At 37.9% G+C, this 20218-nt stretch overlaps 1 protein-coding gene and 1 long non-coding RNA gene across 7 annotated transcripts in view; one reads left to right on the forward strand and one right to left on the reverse strand.

Annotated features, from left to right (window-relative positions):
• Window positions 1-20218, forward strand: part of Ac3 (Adenylate cyclase 3) — a 53107-nt gene that overhangs the window by 25322 nt on the left and 7567 nt on the right. For 5 of the 6 annotated variants that reach the window (XM_067764894.1, XM_067764890.1, XM_067764892.1 and 2 more), the window contains exons 9-19: window positions 519-677; window positions 773-911; window positions 1379-1596; window positions 3443-3601; window positions 10696-10900; window positions 10984-11230; window positions 11310-11382; window positions 11445-11520; window positions 14874-15099; window positions 15887-15969; window positions 16036-16383. In XM_067764894.1, the coding sequence (XP_067620995.1) occupies window positions 519-677; window positions 773-911; window positions 1379-1596; window positions 3443-3601; window positions 10696-10900; window positions 10984-11230; window positions 11310-11382; window positions 11445-11520; window positions 14874-15099; window positions 15887-15969; window positions 16036-16383 (1933 nt within the window). The remainder of the gene's footprint in view (window positions 1-518; window positions 678-772; window positions 912-1378; window positions 1597-3442; window positions 3602-10695; window positions 10901-10983; window positions 11231-11309; window positions 11383-11444; window positions 11521-14873; window positions 15100-15886; window positions 15970-16035; window positions 16384-20218) is intronic. The other variant, XM_067764895.1, reaches the window with a different exon arrangement.
• Window positions 10630-16319, reverse strand: LOC137239519 (uncharacterized). Its single transcript, XR_010949402.1, has 3 exons — window positions 15753-16319; window positions 11336-11566; window positions 10630-11253 (listed from the first exon to the last, which is right to left on the reverse strand). It is a non-coding gene; the product is annotated as an uncharacterized lncRNA (long non-coding RNA).

A 20218-nucleotide genomic window follows, 5' to 3' on the forward strand; every position in this document is an offset into this window, starting at 1 on the left:
CATCAAACTCCTCATCAATCTAGGCCGTTGATCAGACAATTAAATAAAAGCGTTGGACGTGTCAAATTTCTATTGATAGTCATATATAAGACCAACTGAACCTTAATAAGATTATGCTACGCCTCACTTTTATTTAATTGTCTGATCAACGCCCTAGATTGATGAGAAGTGTGATGACTAGTACCGTAGCGAGGACCTACCTAATTATTTTCTAGCTTTTAGTATTATTATTACTTCATGTAAGTATTGTTTTCAATAACACCGTTTAACTTAAAATTTTTTTTTATTATTTTATTTCTTTTCCATAATCGAACGAAGTCTTTAGGACAAATATGGTTAGCTAGGTATTGTTGTTTGTTTGTATAGATCTGTTTGTGTGGGCGTATGCATGTTTTGTCTGTGAGCCTACAACATTATGTGGACATTCGCCCTTCTTACATTTTTATTCATTCTTATTAGATTCTTCGCATGACTTTTACTCGGCAACATTTTGTATGAATGTTTATATGTGTTTGCAGATATGTACAACAGAAGGCCAATTCTCCTGTTGATATGAGAGTGGGCATACACACCGGCGCTATATTGGCTGGCATACTCGGTCAACGTCAATGGCAGTTCGATGTTTATTCCAAAGATGTTGAGTTGGCTAATAAAATGGAATCAAGTGGAAATGCCGGGTGAGTTGGTTACTTGTGTTTAGTATGAGCTTCCTAAAATTTTTTATTTATTTTTTTTCAATTACATAAATATATTTTTATTTATTTATTTATAGACGTGTTCATATTTCGGATAAGACTTTGGCATTTTTAAGCGGTGAATTTGAAGTAGAACCAGCGCATGGTGAACGTAGAGAGGAGGCTTTACGAATTGCTGGTCTCAAAACATATTTTATTACAAAAGTTTTGAAGCCGGTTAGTGGTTGGATTCGATAGAAACCGAACTTTGAACATTTTTTTTGGATTTTAGCAACAAAGTTTGGGTTAACGGTCAAAAAGAAATCGAACTTCATTCATTATTTCCCACTTTCATTCCCTCTCCAACTCTCTCTGCCGCTCTCATTCCCACTCCAACTCTCACTTTAACCTCAACCCCACTTTTACTCTTACTCTCACTTGCAATCATATATCTATATTCTGGCATGAAGTCGAGTTTTGATCAACACTTCCCACTTTCATTCCCTCTCCCGTTCTCATTCCCACTTCAACTCTCACTCTCAACCCCACTATTACTCCAACTCTCACTTCCAATCATATATCGAATATTCCGGCATGAAGTCGAGTTTTGATCAAACATGCCAAAATGTATAATTTTGAAATGTTCGGTTTGGCTTAGGTAAAAATTATGCGATCGTATACTAATTTTTGTTTATTTCTACTAGTTCGCTTCACCCTGCTCCAAAAAGATCAACGAATGTGGTGATGGTGGTGAAAAAATTGTTAGTAATACTGATGATGATGCTCTGGATGAAGAGTTATTGACTGAGGATGATAAAGCTGGAGACGAAGCTACTGAAGCGAATAAAGCTCAAGAACTTACAAAGCAAACGAACTTTAAAATACGTTTACAAGAGGAATTATTTGCACGAGTTGGTCATGAGTAAGTTGAAATTTATTGAAGATCATTGTAAAATTGCATCGTGGTCGGTTTCCCAGGATATGTAAACTAAAAATTAATGGCATTTTCTTTTCTGAAAATAATGTCGCCTTGTTGGTTTTTCTCAGTCCTCTCGTAAGTCTTTATCTTCTTTTCACAAAATTCGAGACTGTATCATCCTAGAAATCAAACGCGAAACACTCTTGCCAACAATTGCTACTTTGACCCGAGTAGGCAAATGAAAATTAAAGTACTATGCCGACAGAAGATGCCATTGGCTCTTAGAGTATTGGAGAAAAAAGTTCTTAAGAAAATTTAAGGTGGGATAGGATGTAGACTCTTCTTCCTAAAAGTATTCCTATTTAGACCCGTATTTGGAAGTTGGGAAAGACAGGCGGAGCAGACTTCATCGCACGTGGTGCTCCCAATTGTCGTCAGTTATCACGAAACATGGATTACTGACGTGACTTGTAACACAATCGCCAAAGTCGGTTTCACATGAACTGCCCACATCCGAAACTCTTCTCTTACCTTGGGGAAGTGTTTTTGAAGTTACAAAAACAGCAACATGAGCTACACATTTAATGTAGGCCATATCTTTGCAGCACCCTTCGATGTCGATGAAGCAAAACGATCACCACAATATCGTTCAACTATGCTTCTGCCTTTGCATGTTCGCCCGCCTTTATACGGCTCTCAATATTTCCATTGTCAATACCTTAGATTAGAGTGATATCTGAGAATGTAACGAGCCTTAAAAGCCATGTACGGTGTGATGAAGAATATAGCGCATGGGTACAGATTGAATGCTTGAGTATATTTATAACTAGCGTTCTCTTACTGTGTCTTGCGACTTAAAACCCCAGATCTATTGTATATATTTATTGCGACGGGAGAATATTAGCCGAGCTAGAGAGATGTACCGCTAGTGAGACCTTTATGCGCCAGCTCCCACGCTACAGTAGAGAGGAACGGTATCTTTTTGTTAGATATGCCTTGTGGTAGACCGTCCATTTCGAGGTTCAACAGTCAAACTCACTAAGTCTAGGTTTCGGGTCATAGAGGAATCAACAGAAGGAATAGAGGAATCAACTCCAGCTATTAGGAGTGCCACAGCTATCAGATCAAGAAGCAGCAATTGGAAGGGGTCCTGGAAGGCTTCTAGTATTTTCCAAGAGGACGAAGTTATTTATAACTTAGGTTTTGACAGGGTTTTTTCAGTTTTTTCGCTGAGTAAACTTTTGGTAACACTATGGACTCATTCAGTCTATGTTAACGCCTCAGGGACCAACCTAACCTAACCTAAATTCAATTGGTTTTTGACAGATTCTGTTCCGTAATTTTTGTACATACACACGTCAACCTCCGCAATTAACTGCATTTAATTTACTGATTCTCCAAAATAACAGGCCGACAGCATCTCAGACCCAGAAACCAGACTATATATTTTCGAAGGATTTTGATGCGATGAATCGAAATCTGGCCTCAAAATTGCTCTGTCAGCTCTGGGTTTCGAGAAATCCTAACCTAAAAGTGCGAAAAACACCGTTTTTGCCCATATTTGAGGTTATGTAGCCTTGCAGATGTTTTCTTTCACCAAAATTGAAGGATGGCATCTATAAATACAAGTCTTCTTCTTTCAAATGGCGTTGAGTTTGCTCAAATATCATTTTTTTAGCTGAGATATCGCATTTTGAAATTTTCATGAGCCGATAAAGCAATATTGATGCCAGATTTGGATTCAGCGCATCATAAACCTTCGGAAATATATAGTCTGGTTTCTGGGTCTGAATTTTGGTTACATTTTGTCGGCCTGTGTAATTCTTAACTGTTCTAATATCTTTTTCAGAGATCTTTCCAAATTTACTACCATATTTTTAAAATTCAAGAATAAGAGTTTAGAAGAAGCTTATGCAGCTTATCGTGAACCATATTCTTCATTTCCATTAATAGCCGCGTTATTGGTTCAAACGATCGATCTACTCTATTCATACATTGTGCTTCCGAGGTTAGTAAATTTTTGTATTACAAAAAGTGTATAAATAGGGGTATTCGCAAAGTGTAGTAATAGCCGTATTTTTTTTACACGCGTATACGTTTGCGTTTGCGCGTATAAAAAAACGCTTATACTCGCTTAGATAACGCTTAGGAGACCCATCTAGCGGCAGTGGTTAAATAACTAGCTACAGAACAGTGTGTACCTAAAATCGGAGACACAAAGCTCTGGTGGCCAAAATGTATAACATATAGCTGAATCGGTTGCGATGAATAGTGTATACACATAATTTTTAGAGGCGAAACATAGAATTAGTGTTGAGGTGAAACATAAGCCGTGTTTTTTTTACACGCGTATACGTTTCGTTTGCGCTATCCTCGCTTAGTTAATGCTTAGGAGACCCATCTAGCGGCAGTGGTTAAACAACTAGCTACAGCACAGGGTGTACCGAAAAGCGGAGACACAACCCTCTGTTGTATTTCTGTGTTTAACATATAGCTGAATCAGTTGTGATAAATAGTGGACGCGCATAGAATACATAGAATTAGTGCAGAGGGTGAAACATAGACACATATTTCAGTTACATCTGAGTATAATGGCCCGTAATCATAGTCGAAATTAAACAGAGTTTTATTGGTTTAAACATGGTTCTGAATTAAATATCATTTTAAGTCTGTTATAGTCCACTTAAACACTATTTTATCTCTAAAAAAGTATTTTAAATTTAAAATGACATGAGCCCGATTTTAATTTTTTAAGTTGGTGGTCTGTTGTCAAAAGTTGCGAGAAATTAAACAATTTGCTATTTAAACGCGATGAACTTAAATGGAAGTGAAAAAGGCTTCCCCGACAAGCAAATATACGTCAAAAGCTAATTTATTATACCTAGAATGCGTATTAATATGTTTGTGACGATAATTACACAAACTTAAATTGTGCGATGGTTACTTGACTCCACATATGCAATATTTTTAATTAAGTCTATTCCGCATTCAAAGATATTTGTGAGCTTTGATATTTTAGTATCTTTTGAGGAAAAATTAGCATCCTACTGATTTTGGCATTAAATTTGGAAATAAACAAGCGTCGATTTTTAATAAATGTCAAAAAGTTTCGGGAGAGGTGTCAAATGACGCGTTTTAATTTCGGAAGCAATAATCCGAAGGCGGCAAAGTAATACTTTTACTCTGTCAAGATGTTTTTGCAAAAAAAAAGTTTAAGACTTTCATGTGGTTGATGTAATTTTGGTGATATTGTTGTACACAAAAAAGAATTAACTTAAAAGCCATTTTGCGCTGAAACAATTTTCACTAGTTTCGCAGCCGTTTGAGGGTAATTATTCGGTTTTATGTGAATATATATTAATAAAAGAACAATTTCTTATTTCCGACTTATAATTATTGAATTACATTACAGGCTTTTTGTATTCAATTCTGCTGTTATTTACTTTTGTGTCTTTTATTCCCTTTACATTTGCCAATTCCTCTTAAAAGAACGCGTGAAATAAAACACGGAATACAACAAGGATTAACAATAAAAATTTTAAGAACTGCTTGGTACGGGCGCTGCTGAACCACTTCCCCCCTTTATCACCCTCTTCCCTCTTAGTCTATGTCGTGATCGACTTGAGTTCAATGATATTCTAATGTAAAAGGGACTTACACTTTGCAGTTCAATGTACAATGGCTCAACATTCTAGGTCACTGCTTTCCTATGGAAAACTATACTAAACTCCCTTTATTTTTGCTGACTTTGCGAAGACAAACCTAAATTTGTCCTGCATATTTATTAGTATCGAGGTTAGAGATATCCCCCCTATTCGGTTTCGGGTCTATTAAATTAAACGGCTTTAACGGTTAGGGCCACCTAACATTTCAGGTTTGCATCATTTTGGCCGTCGCATCTGGCTTAATGCAAACAACTTTTCTTTACAACATTCTTCCAAACTATTCACTACTATTCATCATGAATACGGGTGTATGAGTGAATAGTCTTGTTGCTTCCTTTGCTTTAAGGAGCCCAAATGCGCTTTAACTACCTATTCGTTTATGTTGCGAGATTTAAATAATTTTTTTAAGAACGAAATTAAGTAAATTTTCTTTAAATAAGTATGTTCATGTTCAATTAATAGATTGTGCACTCAATTTTAAATTGACGGCTGATAAAAAACAGCGAATTTTTACAAAACGTTTGCTAATAACTTTTAAATAGAATTGAATGATAATTATCCGCCACCGGATTATGATCAAAACGCGTTTTCAGGTACTCCTTTGGCAATTTTTGTGGTATTATGAGTTTTTGTCAAGTAAAAAATTATAATTTTTTATACGTGGAGTCAAGTAACCACGGTTGTAAGGAACAGGGTGAATTTTTAAAACTTCTTAAAAATTTCTTCATAACGCCAATGTTTTTTTTTAAGCGGATACCCTGTCCATGCTTATTTCAGCTGAAAACTGTGTTTAATATGTCTATGACAAACCATTTTTAAATTAGACAAGATTTTAACTAAAGAGTATTTTAGTCAGCGACTATGATTACGGGCCAATGTCGCTTAGCAGTCCATATAAAGTTTAAACGTAAACGTCTGTGGATGTAAAAAAACACGGCTAATTGTCAAATGTCATAAATACATTTTATGACGGTTATAAGTTTGAGACATTATGAAGGTATGATGAGTTATAACACTTTGTGATTCTATGCCCTACATATTTGATTAAAAATATTTGTAGGACATTCACTTGTTAAAAAACAACTTGTTTATTTTAATTTTATCAAACAATTTTTTATATAACTTTTTGTAAAACATCAAAATGAAAAAAATATTTTCACTCTAAATAAATTTTAGTTGCTAAAGAATTATTAAAAAATTAAGAACGTTTTATCGTATTTATACAAATACGATATATTGGTGACCCCGAACCAGTGAACATATTCATACACATCATGCCGAATACACGCTCCGGAGACAATGCCGTTTCATCACAGCAATCAACCACAATAAACACGAATCCGCTATCCACAATCAGCAACACGATTGTGCCATCTTCAAGCAATTCACAAGGAGGAATTCATCTACGAATTCCGAAATTCTGGAAGGAAAACCCATTGATATGGTTTGCACAAATCGAGGCACAGTTCGAACATCACGGAATTGTGTCAGAGAAAACAAAATATTTCACGATTCTTCCTGAATTAGAATCTGATATATTAAGTCAGGTAAGCGATATTATTCTGGCACAACCTCAGAATATATATACGCAGCTTAAACAACGTCTCATCGATCATTTTTCAATTTCCGAGGAGAAGAGAATCCAAAAGTTGTTGAACGATTTGGACATAGGGGACAAAAAACCTAGTTGTCTTCTGCGGGAAATGCGTGGTCTCTCGCATGGTGGAGTTACCGATGACTTCCTGCGAACATTGTGGCTACAACGTCTACCTTCACAAACGCAAGCTGTTTTGGCAACATCTTCTGAAACGTTGGATAAACTTGCAGTAATGGCAGATAAAATTCAAGCAATTTCAGCACAACAACAATCAACTATCGCAGCAATACAATCGTTTCCTAATCTATCGGATCTTCAACAACAAATAACAACTTTGAGCACAGCTATTGGCAATCTTCAAAAACAACACTTTCGACGCAGAAGTCGCTCAAATTCGCATAGGCGTTACACAACTAAGTCAGCTAATACAACCGAGTGGTGCTATTATCATCGTAGATTTAGGTCTCAAGCTCGGAATTGTCGACAGCCGTGTTCATTCAAGCAACACCATCAGGGAAACTCGCCGGTCGGTCACTAGATAAAGCTAGTGGCCGATACTCTACAATTAATCGTTTACATATCTTTGATAAGTCCACCAACAAAAAGTTTTTGATAGACACTGGAGCGGATGTGTCGGTTCTCCCATCAGCAGGTATATCTAACAAAAAACAAGACAAATACAAACTTTTTGCTGCTAATGGTACAGTTATCAACACATTTGGTACTCAACTTTTAACCCCAACTTTTGGTTTACGTCGTTCCTTTGCTTGGGAATTCATTATTGCTGATGTTAGCAGTCCTATAATTGGCGCAGATTTTTTGAAACATTTTGGATTGTTGGTGGATTTAAAAGAAGGCTGTTTGGTAGATTGTGAAACTGGTCTGAGCACTTCCGGTAAGTTATGTGAATTAAGAGAGTTACCAGCGATAAAGACTCTTGTAAGTTCAACCATATATCATAAACTTTTATCTAAATATCCGGAGTTAACGAATCCTTCGTTGCATCAGAAAAAAGTTCCTCATTGTGTTGAACATGTCATCGAGACAAAAGGTCCTCCGATATTTTCAAGGCCTCGTCGTTTAGCACCGGACAAGCTCGAAATTGCAAAACTAGAGTTTCAATTTATGGTCGATCAAGGACTTTGTTGCCCATCTAAAAGTTCTTGGTCAAGTCCGTTACATATGGTATTAAAGAAAAATGGCTAGTGGCGTCCGTGCGGAGACTATCGTCGTCTTAACGCTCAAACTCTTCCTGATCGTTATCCCATTCCGCACATCCATGATTTCGCTTATGGGCTCTCAGGAAAGACAGTTTTTTCTACCATTGATTTAGTTCGAGCCTACAATCAAATTCCGGTTGCTCCTACCGATGTTTCAAAAACGGCTATAATTACCCCGTTCGGATTATTTGAGTTCCGATTTATGACTTTTGGCTTATGTAACGCCGCTCAAGCGTTTCAGCGGTTCATGCATGAGGTTCTTCGAGGGTTAGACTTTTGTTTCCCTTATCTCGACGATGTTTTAATTGCTTCTGAATCCTCTTAACAACACTTATTTCATCTTGAGCAATTGTTTAATCGCCTTCAGTCATATGGTCTAACAGTAAATGTTGCGAAATGCCATTTTGGACAAGATAAAGTAACATTTCTCGGCCATTTAGTGTCTGCTCAAGGCATTCAGCCAATTCCTGAGAAAGTTGATGCAATTATAAACTTTCCGCAACCGAAAACTGTCAAGGAAGTGCGACGTTTTACTGCGATGTTGAATTTTTACCGAAGATTTTTGCCACATGCGGCGGAGATGCAAATTCCACTCCTTATTTATCAGAAAGGTAATAAGAAGAATGACAAATCTCAAATCGAATGGACACCTGAAGCTCAATCCGCGTTTGAAAAATGTAAAAATGAATTGTCTCGAGGTACTCTATTGACTCATCCTATAGATTCTGCACCGATATCTGTTATGGTTGATGCATCTGACGAAGCAATTGGTGGTGTTCTACAACAGAAAGTTGATGAGGTTTGGAAACCTCTGGGATTCTATTCATTGAAGCTAAATGACACCCAGAAACGTTACAGTACTTATGATAGAGAACTTCTTGCGGCATACCTTACGGTAAAGCATTTTCGCTATATGCTAGAGGGTCGTAATTTTATAATCTATACGGATCATAAACCCCTTACCTTTGCGTTTAAACAGAAACCTGAAAAAGCTTCGCCTCGGCAGTTTCGTCAACTGGATTTTCTCTCGCAACTTTCCACCGACATACATCATATCAAAGGAAATGAAAATATTATAGCAGATACTCTCTCACCAATTTCGACTATTGATTCTCCGAATCTAATCAACTATGAAGAGTTAGCAAAAGCTCAAGAAGAAGATACAGAACTAAAAGAGTTAATTGAGAATCCAAGCTCTTCATCTTTAATTTTTAAATCTATAACAATTCCATCGTCGTCGAAGCCTATATTTTGTGATATATCCACATCCAATGCAAGACCATACATTCCACTTGGTTTTAGGAGAGACATTTTTAATACTATTCACAATATGTCTCATCCAGGAGCTAATGCGACAGCTAGAATAATTCTACAGCGTTTCATATGGCCGAATTTGAAAAAAGATATTAGGACATGGTCAAAAGCTTGTGCTAATTGTCAGCGATCAAAAATTCATCGTAATAATCATAGTGTGATAGGTAGTTATGAAAACCCAAGTTCACGTTTCTCGCATATTAACATTGACCTTGTTGGACCATTGCCTTCCTCACATGGATATTCGTATATTTTAACTTGTATTGATCGGTTCACTCGTTGGCCGGAAGCAATTCCCTTAGTTGACATAAGTGCCCGTTCTGTGGCGGAAGCTTTATTTCATGGGTGGATATCTCGGTTTGGAGTTCCTTCAAAAATTACAACGGATCAAGGTCGTCAATTTGAATCCAATCTTTTTAAGGAACTTGCACAACTTCTTGGTTCTCAACGAATACGCACTACGTCGTATCATCCTTGTGCCAACGGTATGATTGAGCGGTGGCATCGTTCGCTGAAGACTGCTTTCATGTGTCACAACACTAAAAACTGGATGGAAATTTTACCAATTGTGCTTTTAGGACTGCGATCAAGTTTACGTGAAGATGTAAATGCCAGTCCTGCTGAGCTGGTTTATGGAACTTCCTTAAAGCTTCCTTGTGATTTTTTCGACGCTAAGAATGATTTGTCTCCTTCCGATGAATTTGTCAAGCAACTGAAATCTTCAATGAACTCGCTGCGTCCAATTGAAGTTTCGTATAAATCAAATCGTTCTGTTTTCGTACACAAAGATCTTGCTACTTGCACTCATGTATATGTTCGTCGCGACGCTGTTAAAAAGTCTCTTCAGTCACCGTATGATGGTCCATATCTAGTGGTGAGCAGAAATGATAAAGTTTTTAACGTCAATATTAATAATTGTACCAAATCAATATCAATTGATCGACTCAAGCCAGCATTCGTATTTAATACTGATATTTGTGAAGATCCTCGAACGATTTGTGTTCCAATACACCCTCATGTAAGAAGTCGTATTCCACGTCATGTACGCTTTAGATCGAGACTTCATCGTTAAACAAAGTCTCTGGAGGGGGAAATATGTAGGACATTCACTTGTTAAAAAACAACTTGTTTATTTTAATTTTATCAAACAATTTTTTATATAACTTTTTGTAAAACATCAAAATGAAAAAAATATTTTCACTCTAAATAAATTTTAGTTGCTAAAGAATTATTAAAAAATTAAGAACGCTTTATCGTATTTATCAAATACGATATATATTTATGATTCCTCTATTTTTTCGTCTAGATCACCGCTACATTTTATAAATATTGCAATGCCGCTGGTACCAATTTCCATGCTTGTCTTCATTTCAATTGGTGAAAGCTTTCCCAATTGTTTACCTGATTTCTTTGTGAGTCTCAGTAAACGTTTTAATGATATAACATTCGTACGAGAATTGGCGGCAATCATAATTGCGCTAACATTGGGATTTAGCAATTTTGTAGACATGGTAAGTTTTGAGATTGCGCTCAGTTCTCGAAAATGCTGTGTAATATACATTGGATAATTTTAACATGTTTTTTTCTCCTGCAGTACTTCTTTGTGACGTTCTTAAAAACGGATCATGTTGTTTTAGAAAGTGAAGTTGAGGCAATTACTGAGGGCATTGTTCCATCTGAACCTATGTCGGCATCTATGCAGTCCGCTACTCCCATACCAGGCGAAATATATATGTATCCTTCATATATGAGTAATTTCGCTGTGCTAATATTGGTTGCCATTACTGTTATTGCTCAATTGACGCATATTACGAAAATTGTTTTGATGTTCGTGATTACTGGTGAGATGCATTGAACGACCGACCTGTTAAAATTAGTTAGGTGAGCTTTTTTTTAATTTATTTTTTTTTAATTTTACAGTACTTCATTGCTATGGCAATATATACCTTTTGAGTGATTTGTATGCATTCGAAGATGATTTGTCCTTTGATCTGTAAGTTTCTGAGATTAAGGGAATTCGTGCACAATTTTAAAGTTTTATTTCGTTTGTTTCAGTTTATTACCCAACTCTTACACCTTCTCATGGGTATTAATTTTGGTGACAATATCGTTATCCTTATTGGTGCGGCATGTAAGTTAATATATTAACAAAATTTTTGTATTTCCAAATTATTTATCTACGAATAAAGCATAACCATTAACCTGGGTCAATTTGTATGGACGAAAGTTAACCGATATCGCGCCATCGATTTTTCGGTAGGATTTGGGCTCAGGAAAAAAAAGTTCCACTACGCATACCCAAAAAAATAATTTTCGAGCCTGCGAAGAAAAAATGGCGAAAGGGTAAATTTTTCGACCAAAACACTCCCCAAAACCCAAAAAAATATTTTTTTTTTCAAAAAACTGTTATCGCCAACGTTTTTACAACAGTTTTTTGAAAAAAAAAATATTTTTTTGGGTTTTGGGGAGTGTTTTGGTCGAAAAATTTACCCTTTCGCCATTTTTTCTTCGCAGGCTCGAAAATTATTTTTTTGGGTATGCGTAGTGGAACTTTTTTTCCTGAGCCCAAATCCTACCGAAAAATCGATGGCGCGATATCGGTTTATAAATCGTCCCAGTCTAATAACCATAGTTGGGCATAGTGCACTGAATTTCAATTCCACTGGCACTAAATTTTTAGGGATGCCCAACTATGCGATCGAGGGTGGTCTGGATGTGCCTGACTTCGCTTGCGATTGCATGGAATTTTTTTATGACTTTGATTATCGCGGTCCTGGGCCATGGTGATATCCCGGGCAACTATCAAGCGGATCTCTTAGCCAGCATCGGCATATGTATTGTATTGTATGTATTTATTTGAAAATTTGTTCCTAGCACAACAATTTTGACAAATTATTTAACAGTGCTAGTCATGAATAGCATGAGCTATAAAATTTGAACATTTATAATAATAAATATATGCTGATAACATTGATACCATCGGCCTAAACACCCGCGCCGTTAGTTCTGCTTACTCCAAACTGGAAAAAGAAGAGGTAAAGATGGGTTTGATGGTGAATGAGGACAAAACGAAGTACCTGCTGTCATCGAGCAAAGAGTCAGCGCATATGCGCCTTGGCAACTACGCTAAGACTTCGTTTATTTGGGAACCAGCATCAAAACTAGCAACAACATCAGCTCTGAAATCCAACGAAGAATCACTCTTGCCAATAAATGCTACTTTGGACTAGGTAGGCAATTGAAAAGTAAAGTTCTCTCTCGGCAAACGAAAATCATACTCTACAAGTCACTTATCGTTCCCGTCCTGCTATATGGTGCAGAAGCATGGACCATGACAACATCAGATGAAACGGCTCTGGCAATGTTCGGGAGAAAAATTCTTCGAAAGATTTATGGACCTCTACGCGTTGGCGATGGCGAGTACCGAAGAAGATTTAACGATGAGCTGTACGAGCTATACGCAGACATCAATATAGTTCAGCGAATTAAAATGCAGCGGCTGCGCTGGCTATGTTATGCGAATGAAATATGACGCTCCGGCAAAGAAAATGTGTATCGGAACCCGCCTATGGAAGCATCGGTAGAGGGCGGCGCCCACTCCGTTGGAAGGACCAGGTGGAAAACGATTTAAACTCCCTTGGTGTGACCAATTGGCGCCGGTTGGCAGAGAGAAGAAGCGACTGGCGCGCCTTGTTGGACGGCCATAACCGTTTAAACGGTTAAGCGCCAATTAAGTAAGTAAGATGTCCAACTGTGGTTTGCTCCTGCATAGATGGGTCTCGAGTCAGCTCAGCAAAGCGTTTAGTGGACACCACCTCTTGCAGGGTAGCAAGATCTTTCTGGCTGGAAGTGGATGTCAGGAGGTCTGTCGAAGTAATTGGGTACCTTAAGGCTCATCTATCAGTGATCATTGGGGTTTTATGGGGCGCTGTCCAATGCGATCCGCATCAAAACGAAGCTTTCCAATACAACAGACTCTTTTTATGAGAAACTAGAAAATACATCCAATGACTGCCGCGCTAGGGCTTCCAAATGTTACTTGGTGAGTTTAACGACCGGAGGGATAAGAAAGGAATGTGTGGTCGTACAGGCAGACAATTTAGCCTCCATGGTATAACTTCTCCCCATGGGTTGAGATTGATTGAACTCAGCGCCGATCTAAATATGGCCATCTACAGTACCAGGTTACAATGAAAAACGAATTCCAAGCTACTTAGCTGTCTGCTGATCAAATAATATACCATCGTCCTAGGCGTGCGCATGTTACGAGGTCCAAGTATAGACTAGGAGCACTATACAGATACGCACATGCCTCTGTGCAGCGAAGAAAGAAAGAACAGCTGCAAGAGCAATTTTTAACGATACGCTGCGCCGGCGCAATGAAGAAATTCGCCCTGCCTCGGAAAAAAAAGGAAGCAGGATTGACAATGGCGATTTGGTATCAACCCTCCAGATGCGAATCGCTATTTCCGAACCAGCGCAGAACTATCTCCTTAAGAGACGATATTAGCTCTAATTCTGTCCCCTTCCAGTGCTTTGAAACTGACGCTTTCAGCATTGCGATGCCCTGCGAAATAACAGTAACAGGGGGACCCCCTTTCAGTCCTTTTGATCGCGTTATTAACTAGTTCAGTCGTAAATGGTTCTGAATTAGTTGCTGCCGTTGAGTAATTAATTTCAATTCATATGGCTCAGACTTAAGCGTTGTTAGTACAAGTGTGGCAATCAACTGTCCCGATCTGCATTCGATTAGCACCAGTAGGAGGAGGTACTCATTAAACTTGTAGTGCTGAACTGGTCCCATTTCGTTGCAGTCATGATAGGGAAGATATACTTTTGCTCATTGCTAGATATAATCAGGAAGTCGGGTTCGTCAGTCACTGACGACGGAAGATACGACCCTTCACCCGCCTATGAGGAATAGAGATTGGCAACAATACAGCGCCGTGAAACAACGGATTTCCCGCCGAGTTCAAACACGGATGCGAAGAGTTGGCAAAGAACATCTCTACAAATTACAACGAAATCAGCCTACTTAATAACATGTTTAGTCTCGTATCGATCAGATTTTCATGATACGCTAAGTCCAGCGAAAGAGTCTTGATTAGGAAATCGGCATGCACCATATCTTTATCGAGTTCAAAGTATGTTCTGACATAATAAAAAGGAGCTACTGTTATGTCTGAGTTTGAGTTCCCTGCCAAAACGTAGTACTTGAATCCGTCGACTTTCGATCAATAGAGAAATTTTCAAGAACTTGAAGAGAGAACACTTGAGAACTCTCTCTAAGTCGTATGTATAGACTAAAGACAACCTGTGCCGCAATTTTTTGTAGTTTGTAAAATCTCAACATTTAACATTGATTCAAGATTTCCAGAGATTCAAATTTGTACATGTGAAACTCTTGAGTCCGATTGATCTTGGTTGTATATAAATAAGCTCAAATCTCTAGTGATAACCTGAATTTACTTTCGTCTCCAACAGATGGATCGTGAGGATCGCGTTATTTTCAAATGGAAAACCGAAGTTGCCGAGCAACGCGAAATGGCAACAGATATGCGACAACGAAATGAGGCGCTCGTCTATAATATTTTACCCGTTCATGTGGCCGAGCATTTTATGAAAAATACAAAACGATCACACGACGATCTTTATTCGCAGAGTTATGCCGAAGTGGGGGTGTTATTTGCAAGCATGCCGAATTTTTCAGGTTAGAAAATGATATGTGACCCGGCCTATGAAAAGGTGGCTTATGACTTAAAAAAGAAATTGCGAGAAACAGTTGTTAAAGATAAACAATATATTTCTTCAGTTTCTTAGTAGTTTTTCTTTTGCATTATGAACAGTCATGCCCAAAAGGGAACCAAAAAAGGCAAAAGAGCATAAATGAGATAAGTTCGTGTGTGTATATAAAGAGCGATGTTTTTTTTCAATGCAAAGCAAAAACCAGTTTCTGACCGAAAAAAAATCGTGTGAGTGCTCAGATTTAAAAGCAATGCTGAACGAGAAGGACGTGTGTCGCTTGTGAATAATGACTGTCGAAGAAGAATTTAGCGAGGTTTTTCAAAAATATTTCTGTGGAAACGAAGAGAATGATGATTCTTTCGTTGATGTTGGTATCAATTACGAGGACGAACTACAAGCATTGTTTCAAGCTGAGGGTCAAATGGAAGTGGATGAAAATATCATCTGCAGAACACTTCTAAGCAAGTTAGGAGTTTGTAGTTTTCACCACGTGAAAGAGCGTCTAAAAAGCTATCGAAACCAGAAAAAAGTGGAAACATTTTTTTTTAGTCATAAGCCACCTTTTCATAGGCCGGGTCACATATATGTTTTTTTTTTTTTTCAAATACATAAACCTACCAGCGCTGTGCTATACCGAGACTCAGAGGCGAACAAGTCTCTACAGCGGTTGCTCGGTTTTGTTGCCATTACTGTTGTTGAAGTAGATACATTTTCTTGTTTCATAATATAATTAATATCTTTTTCCACTGCAGACTTTTATTCAGAGGAAACAGTTAACAATCAAGGACTCGAGTGTTTGCGCTTCCTTAACGAAGTAATATCCGATTTTGATGCGGTGAGTCTTTTGTAAACATTTCTGAAAATATATAAGATGAGACTTTATAATATAAAATATATGCAGCTACTTGAACTTCCACAATTCCAAGATATTATCAAAATCAAAACAATCGGTTCCACTTATATGGCCGCAAGTGGTATCAATTCGAATCGTATAAGTCAACCTGATGATCCGATTACTAAACGTTGGGCTCACTTGGCAATTTTGGTGGAATTTGCTTTGGAATTGAAGAAAGCTTTACAGGGCATAAATGAACAATCATTCAATCATTTTGTATTAAAAATGGGCATTAATCATGGTCCAATAACAGCTGGCGTAATTGGCGCACGCAAACCTCACTATGACATTTGGGGCAATACAGTGAATGTGGCATCGCGTATGGAGAGTACGGGCAAAGCTGGTGCTATACAGGTAAGATCATAAGTGGTTACTTATTTAACAATCAGCCTAAATATAGCTGGGGGATGAGCATTTGTTTTACCCCAAGCGGGTTAGGGGTTAGAATATACCCGCGGTAGGTATGCCTGTCGTAAGAGGCGACTAAAATACCAGATTCAAGGGGTTGTGTAGCGCAACCTTTCCAGGTTGCCAGCGCAATATATAGCTTCTCCAAACCCAATTGTCAACCTCACCTTCGAGCGGCGAATCCCGTTTCACTAACAGGCGAGGCTCTGGCAACCCCAAGCTCCTCATGGAAATTTGGGAGGTGGGAGGAAGGGATGCCCTGAAGGTTTAATGAGGCCATATAAATCGTTCCCGAGATGGTCGGGCTAGCACCTTAATGAAGCTGTGTAACCGGGGCGTACCGGATCTGTATCCGGCAAAGGACCGTCATATCGAAAACACTCCCCAAAGCCTTCGGGGAGTAACCTTATCGCTACAACAACAACGGCATTTGTTTTACTGGCCATTAACTGTCTGCACTAATTCAGCCAAATTTAACAAAAAGGAATTTCTTCTCTTCTCCGAAATACCAAAGGATGTAAATTTGACTTCCACCGGCGCAGTGGATCCCCTCTCTTAAGCGTAAAGATATCAATATGTTCTAGGATGTACCATTTTTATACATTCGTCTTTCATTTCTTTATTGTTTGTTCGATGAAGTATGCCGATGTCTGCATTTGTTCTTTTGAATCATAACACTATGCGACAAAATCAACTTTTTTTCTGGGTATTGTACTAAACCCACTTTTTTGTAGAGATTGAGGCTTAAGTAGACAAAGTACTATCTCCGTTTTTCGAAGTTAGCCTCCAATAATAGATATCGGCTTTCGAAATTCGAAATTCTACATTTCGAAATTTGTTTTTTTTTTTTTTGTACGCGTTAACAAACAGCAAATTAAAAAAGTAAAAATGCGGTCGTGGTCCGCCTTTTTCTTTTATTTGAATGGCTGAATTCTTTTTTTTTTTGAAAAATTACAGTGGGAGCAATTCCAGTGGAGAGTATGTGCAGACATGAAAGTAGTACCACTATCACGGAACTATTTGACTTTTCACTTTTCACTTCGTATAACAGCTGTTATACTAAATTTCTAAAACAAAAAAGGATTCAGCCCTTCAAAGAAAGGAAAAGAGCGGACCTCGACCACATTCTTACTTTTTTAATTTGCTGAACGCGTTAACAAAAAATATAAAAATTCGAAATGTAGAATTTCGAGCTTCGAAAGCCGATATCTATTTTTTGGAGGCTAACTTCGAAAAACGGAGATAGTACTTTGTCTACTTAAGCCTCAATCTCTACAAAAAAGTGGGTTTGGTCCAATACCCAGCCGGCTGTTGCACAATGTAATCATCCGAAGACCTTATCTAGAATATTGAAAAGAAACAGCGCAATAGTTTCATTTGGCAACCAAGCGTTTGTATTAGCTAGATACACTTACCAGGGTACTAGACCGCCATTATCGTTAATACAACAACCGTCATTAGCGTATTCCGCCTACCACACCGGGCAAAGCAAGATCCAAACTTTTAAAAACAAGTTTTTCACATTACAAAAAAAATTGTAAGCGGGTTGATTTAGCAAACACATCGAGTGTATTTCTGCAATGAAAAGTTTCTCAGTAAAAGCTTGTCTGCCTTGCAGATGCCGTTTAGAGTCGACGCAAGACCAGTAGGTCCCGACCCGCCAATTTGTAGGAAACAACGAAAGGAGCCCGACGAAAATTGGAAGAGAAGCTCGACCGAAGAGATTTTAGGAGCCTTACCAATCCGATAATTCCGACCACCTAAAGTCGTATTGGAAACTAATGCACCACGGGCGAATTTCTTGCCCTCCATTGTGTAAGAAACTTTGTACTCTCATACTTGCACATAAGAGACTTTGTATTTGTAAAAAAGCGTGTACTTGTATGAAACTCTATACTTAAATGAAATCTCATACTTATACGAAACTTTCTACTTGTTGAAACTTTGTATTTGTATGAACCTTTGTACTTATGTGAAATTTTGTACTGAAAGTTTGTTTCATGCATTTTTATACTCAGCTGAGCAGAGCTCACAGAGTATATTAATTTTGTACGCATAACGGTAATTCGTAACGGCATAAACTAATCGAGATAGATATAGACTTCTATATATCAAAATGATCTGGGCGAAAAAAGAAATCCATTTAGCCATGTCCGTCCATCCGTCCGTCCGTCCCTAAACACGATAACTTGAGTAAATTTGAGATATCTTAATTAAATTTGGTATGTAAGTTCCTGGGCACTCATCTCAGATCGCTATTTAAAATGATCGAAATTGGACTATAACCACGCCCACTTTTTCGATATCGAAAATTTCGAAAAACCGAAAAAGTGCGATAATTCATTACCAAAGACGGATAAAGCGATGAAGCTAGGTGGATGGGTTGACCTTATGACGCAGAATACAAAATTAGTAAAATTTTGGACAATGGGCAAGTGGCACCGCCCACTTTTAAAGAAGGTAATTTAAAAGTTTTGCAAGCTGTAATTTGGCATTCGTTGAAGATATCAAGATGACATTTGGCAGGAACGTTACTCCTCCACTTTAAAAAAAAAATTTAAAAGTCAAATTTTAACAAAAATTTAATATCTTTACTGTATATAAGTAAATTATGTCAACATTTAACTCCAGTAATGATATGGTGCAACAAAATACAAAAATAAAAGAAAATTTCAAAATAGGCGTGGCTCCGCCCTTTTTCATTTAATTTGTCGAGAATACTTTTAATGCCATAGGTCGAACAAAAATTTACCAATCCTTATGAAATTGGGTAAGGGCATAGCTTCTATGCCTGTAACTGTTTTCTGTGAAAATGGGCGAAATCGGTTGAAGCCACGCCCAGTTTTTATACACAGTCGACCGGGTGTCCTTCCTCTTGGCCGTTAACACGATAACTTGAGCAAGAATCGATATATCTTTACTAAACTTAGTTCACGTACTGAACTCACTTTTTCTTGGTATTAAATATGGGCAAAATCCGACTATCACCACGCCCACTTTTTCGATATCGAAAATTTCGAAAAATTAAAAAAAATGCCATAATTCATACAACTAAGGGCCACTCCCGTTTAAAACCGCCATTAATACCTTTAATTTGATACCCATATCGTACAAACACATTCTAGAGTCACCCCTGGTCCACCTTTATGGTTATATCTCGAAAAGGCGTCCACCTATAGAACTATGGCCCACTCCCTTCTAAAATATTCTTTAATACCTTCCATTTGATACCCGTCATATAAACACATTCCAGGATTACCCTTGGTTCATTTTCCTACATGGTGATTTTCTCTTATTTTGTATCCAAAGCTATACTCAGCCGAGAGCTTTGGATTCAAAATAAGGGAAAATCACCATGTAGGAAAATGAATCAAGGGTAACCCTGGAATGTGTAATGTTCGGTTACACCCGAACTGAGCCTTCTTTACTTGTTTTACTCGTTTTTACTAAACTTTGTTCTTGTACTTGGTTATACATTTTGATCCCATCGCCGTTCTATATCATCGAAGTAAGGCCGCAGATGAGCCTTAAAGTTACAAGCTGGAATGTGGATCGTAGCCTTACGACGTTGTTGGTATAGCTGCAAAAAGAAGTTCGGAAAAGTTGTTCGCCGGATATGAACCTAGGCCTGCTTCATTCTCAGGCCCAACTGTACATTCACCTATGCGAGATGAATCCTATTACACATGTGACTGCATATGTGCACATTTTTAGCAGGCGAGGCTCTGGTCGGATGACCCAGAATATTCGAAGTGGCCATATGAAATTAGTGCACAAGACA

This window comes from Eurosta solidaginis, chromosome 2, assembly GCF_040869045.1.
Source record: "Eurosta solidaginis isolate ZX-2024a chromosome 2, ASM4086904v1, whole genome shotgun sequence".
Classification (NCBI taxonomy): domain Eukaryota; kingdom Metazoa; phylum Arthropoda; class Insecta; order Diptera; family Tephritidae; genus Eurosta; species Eurosta solidaginis.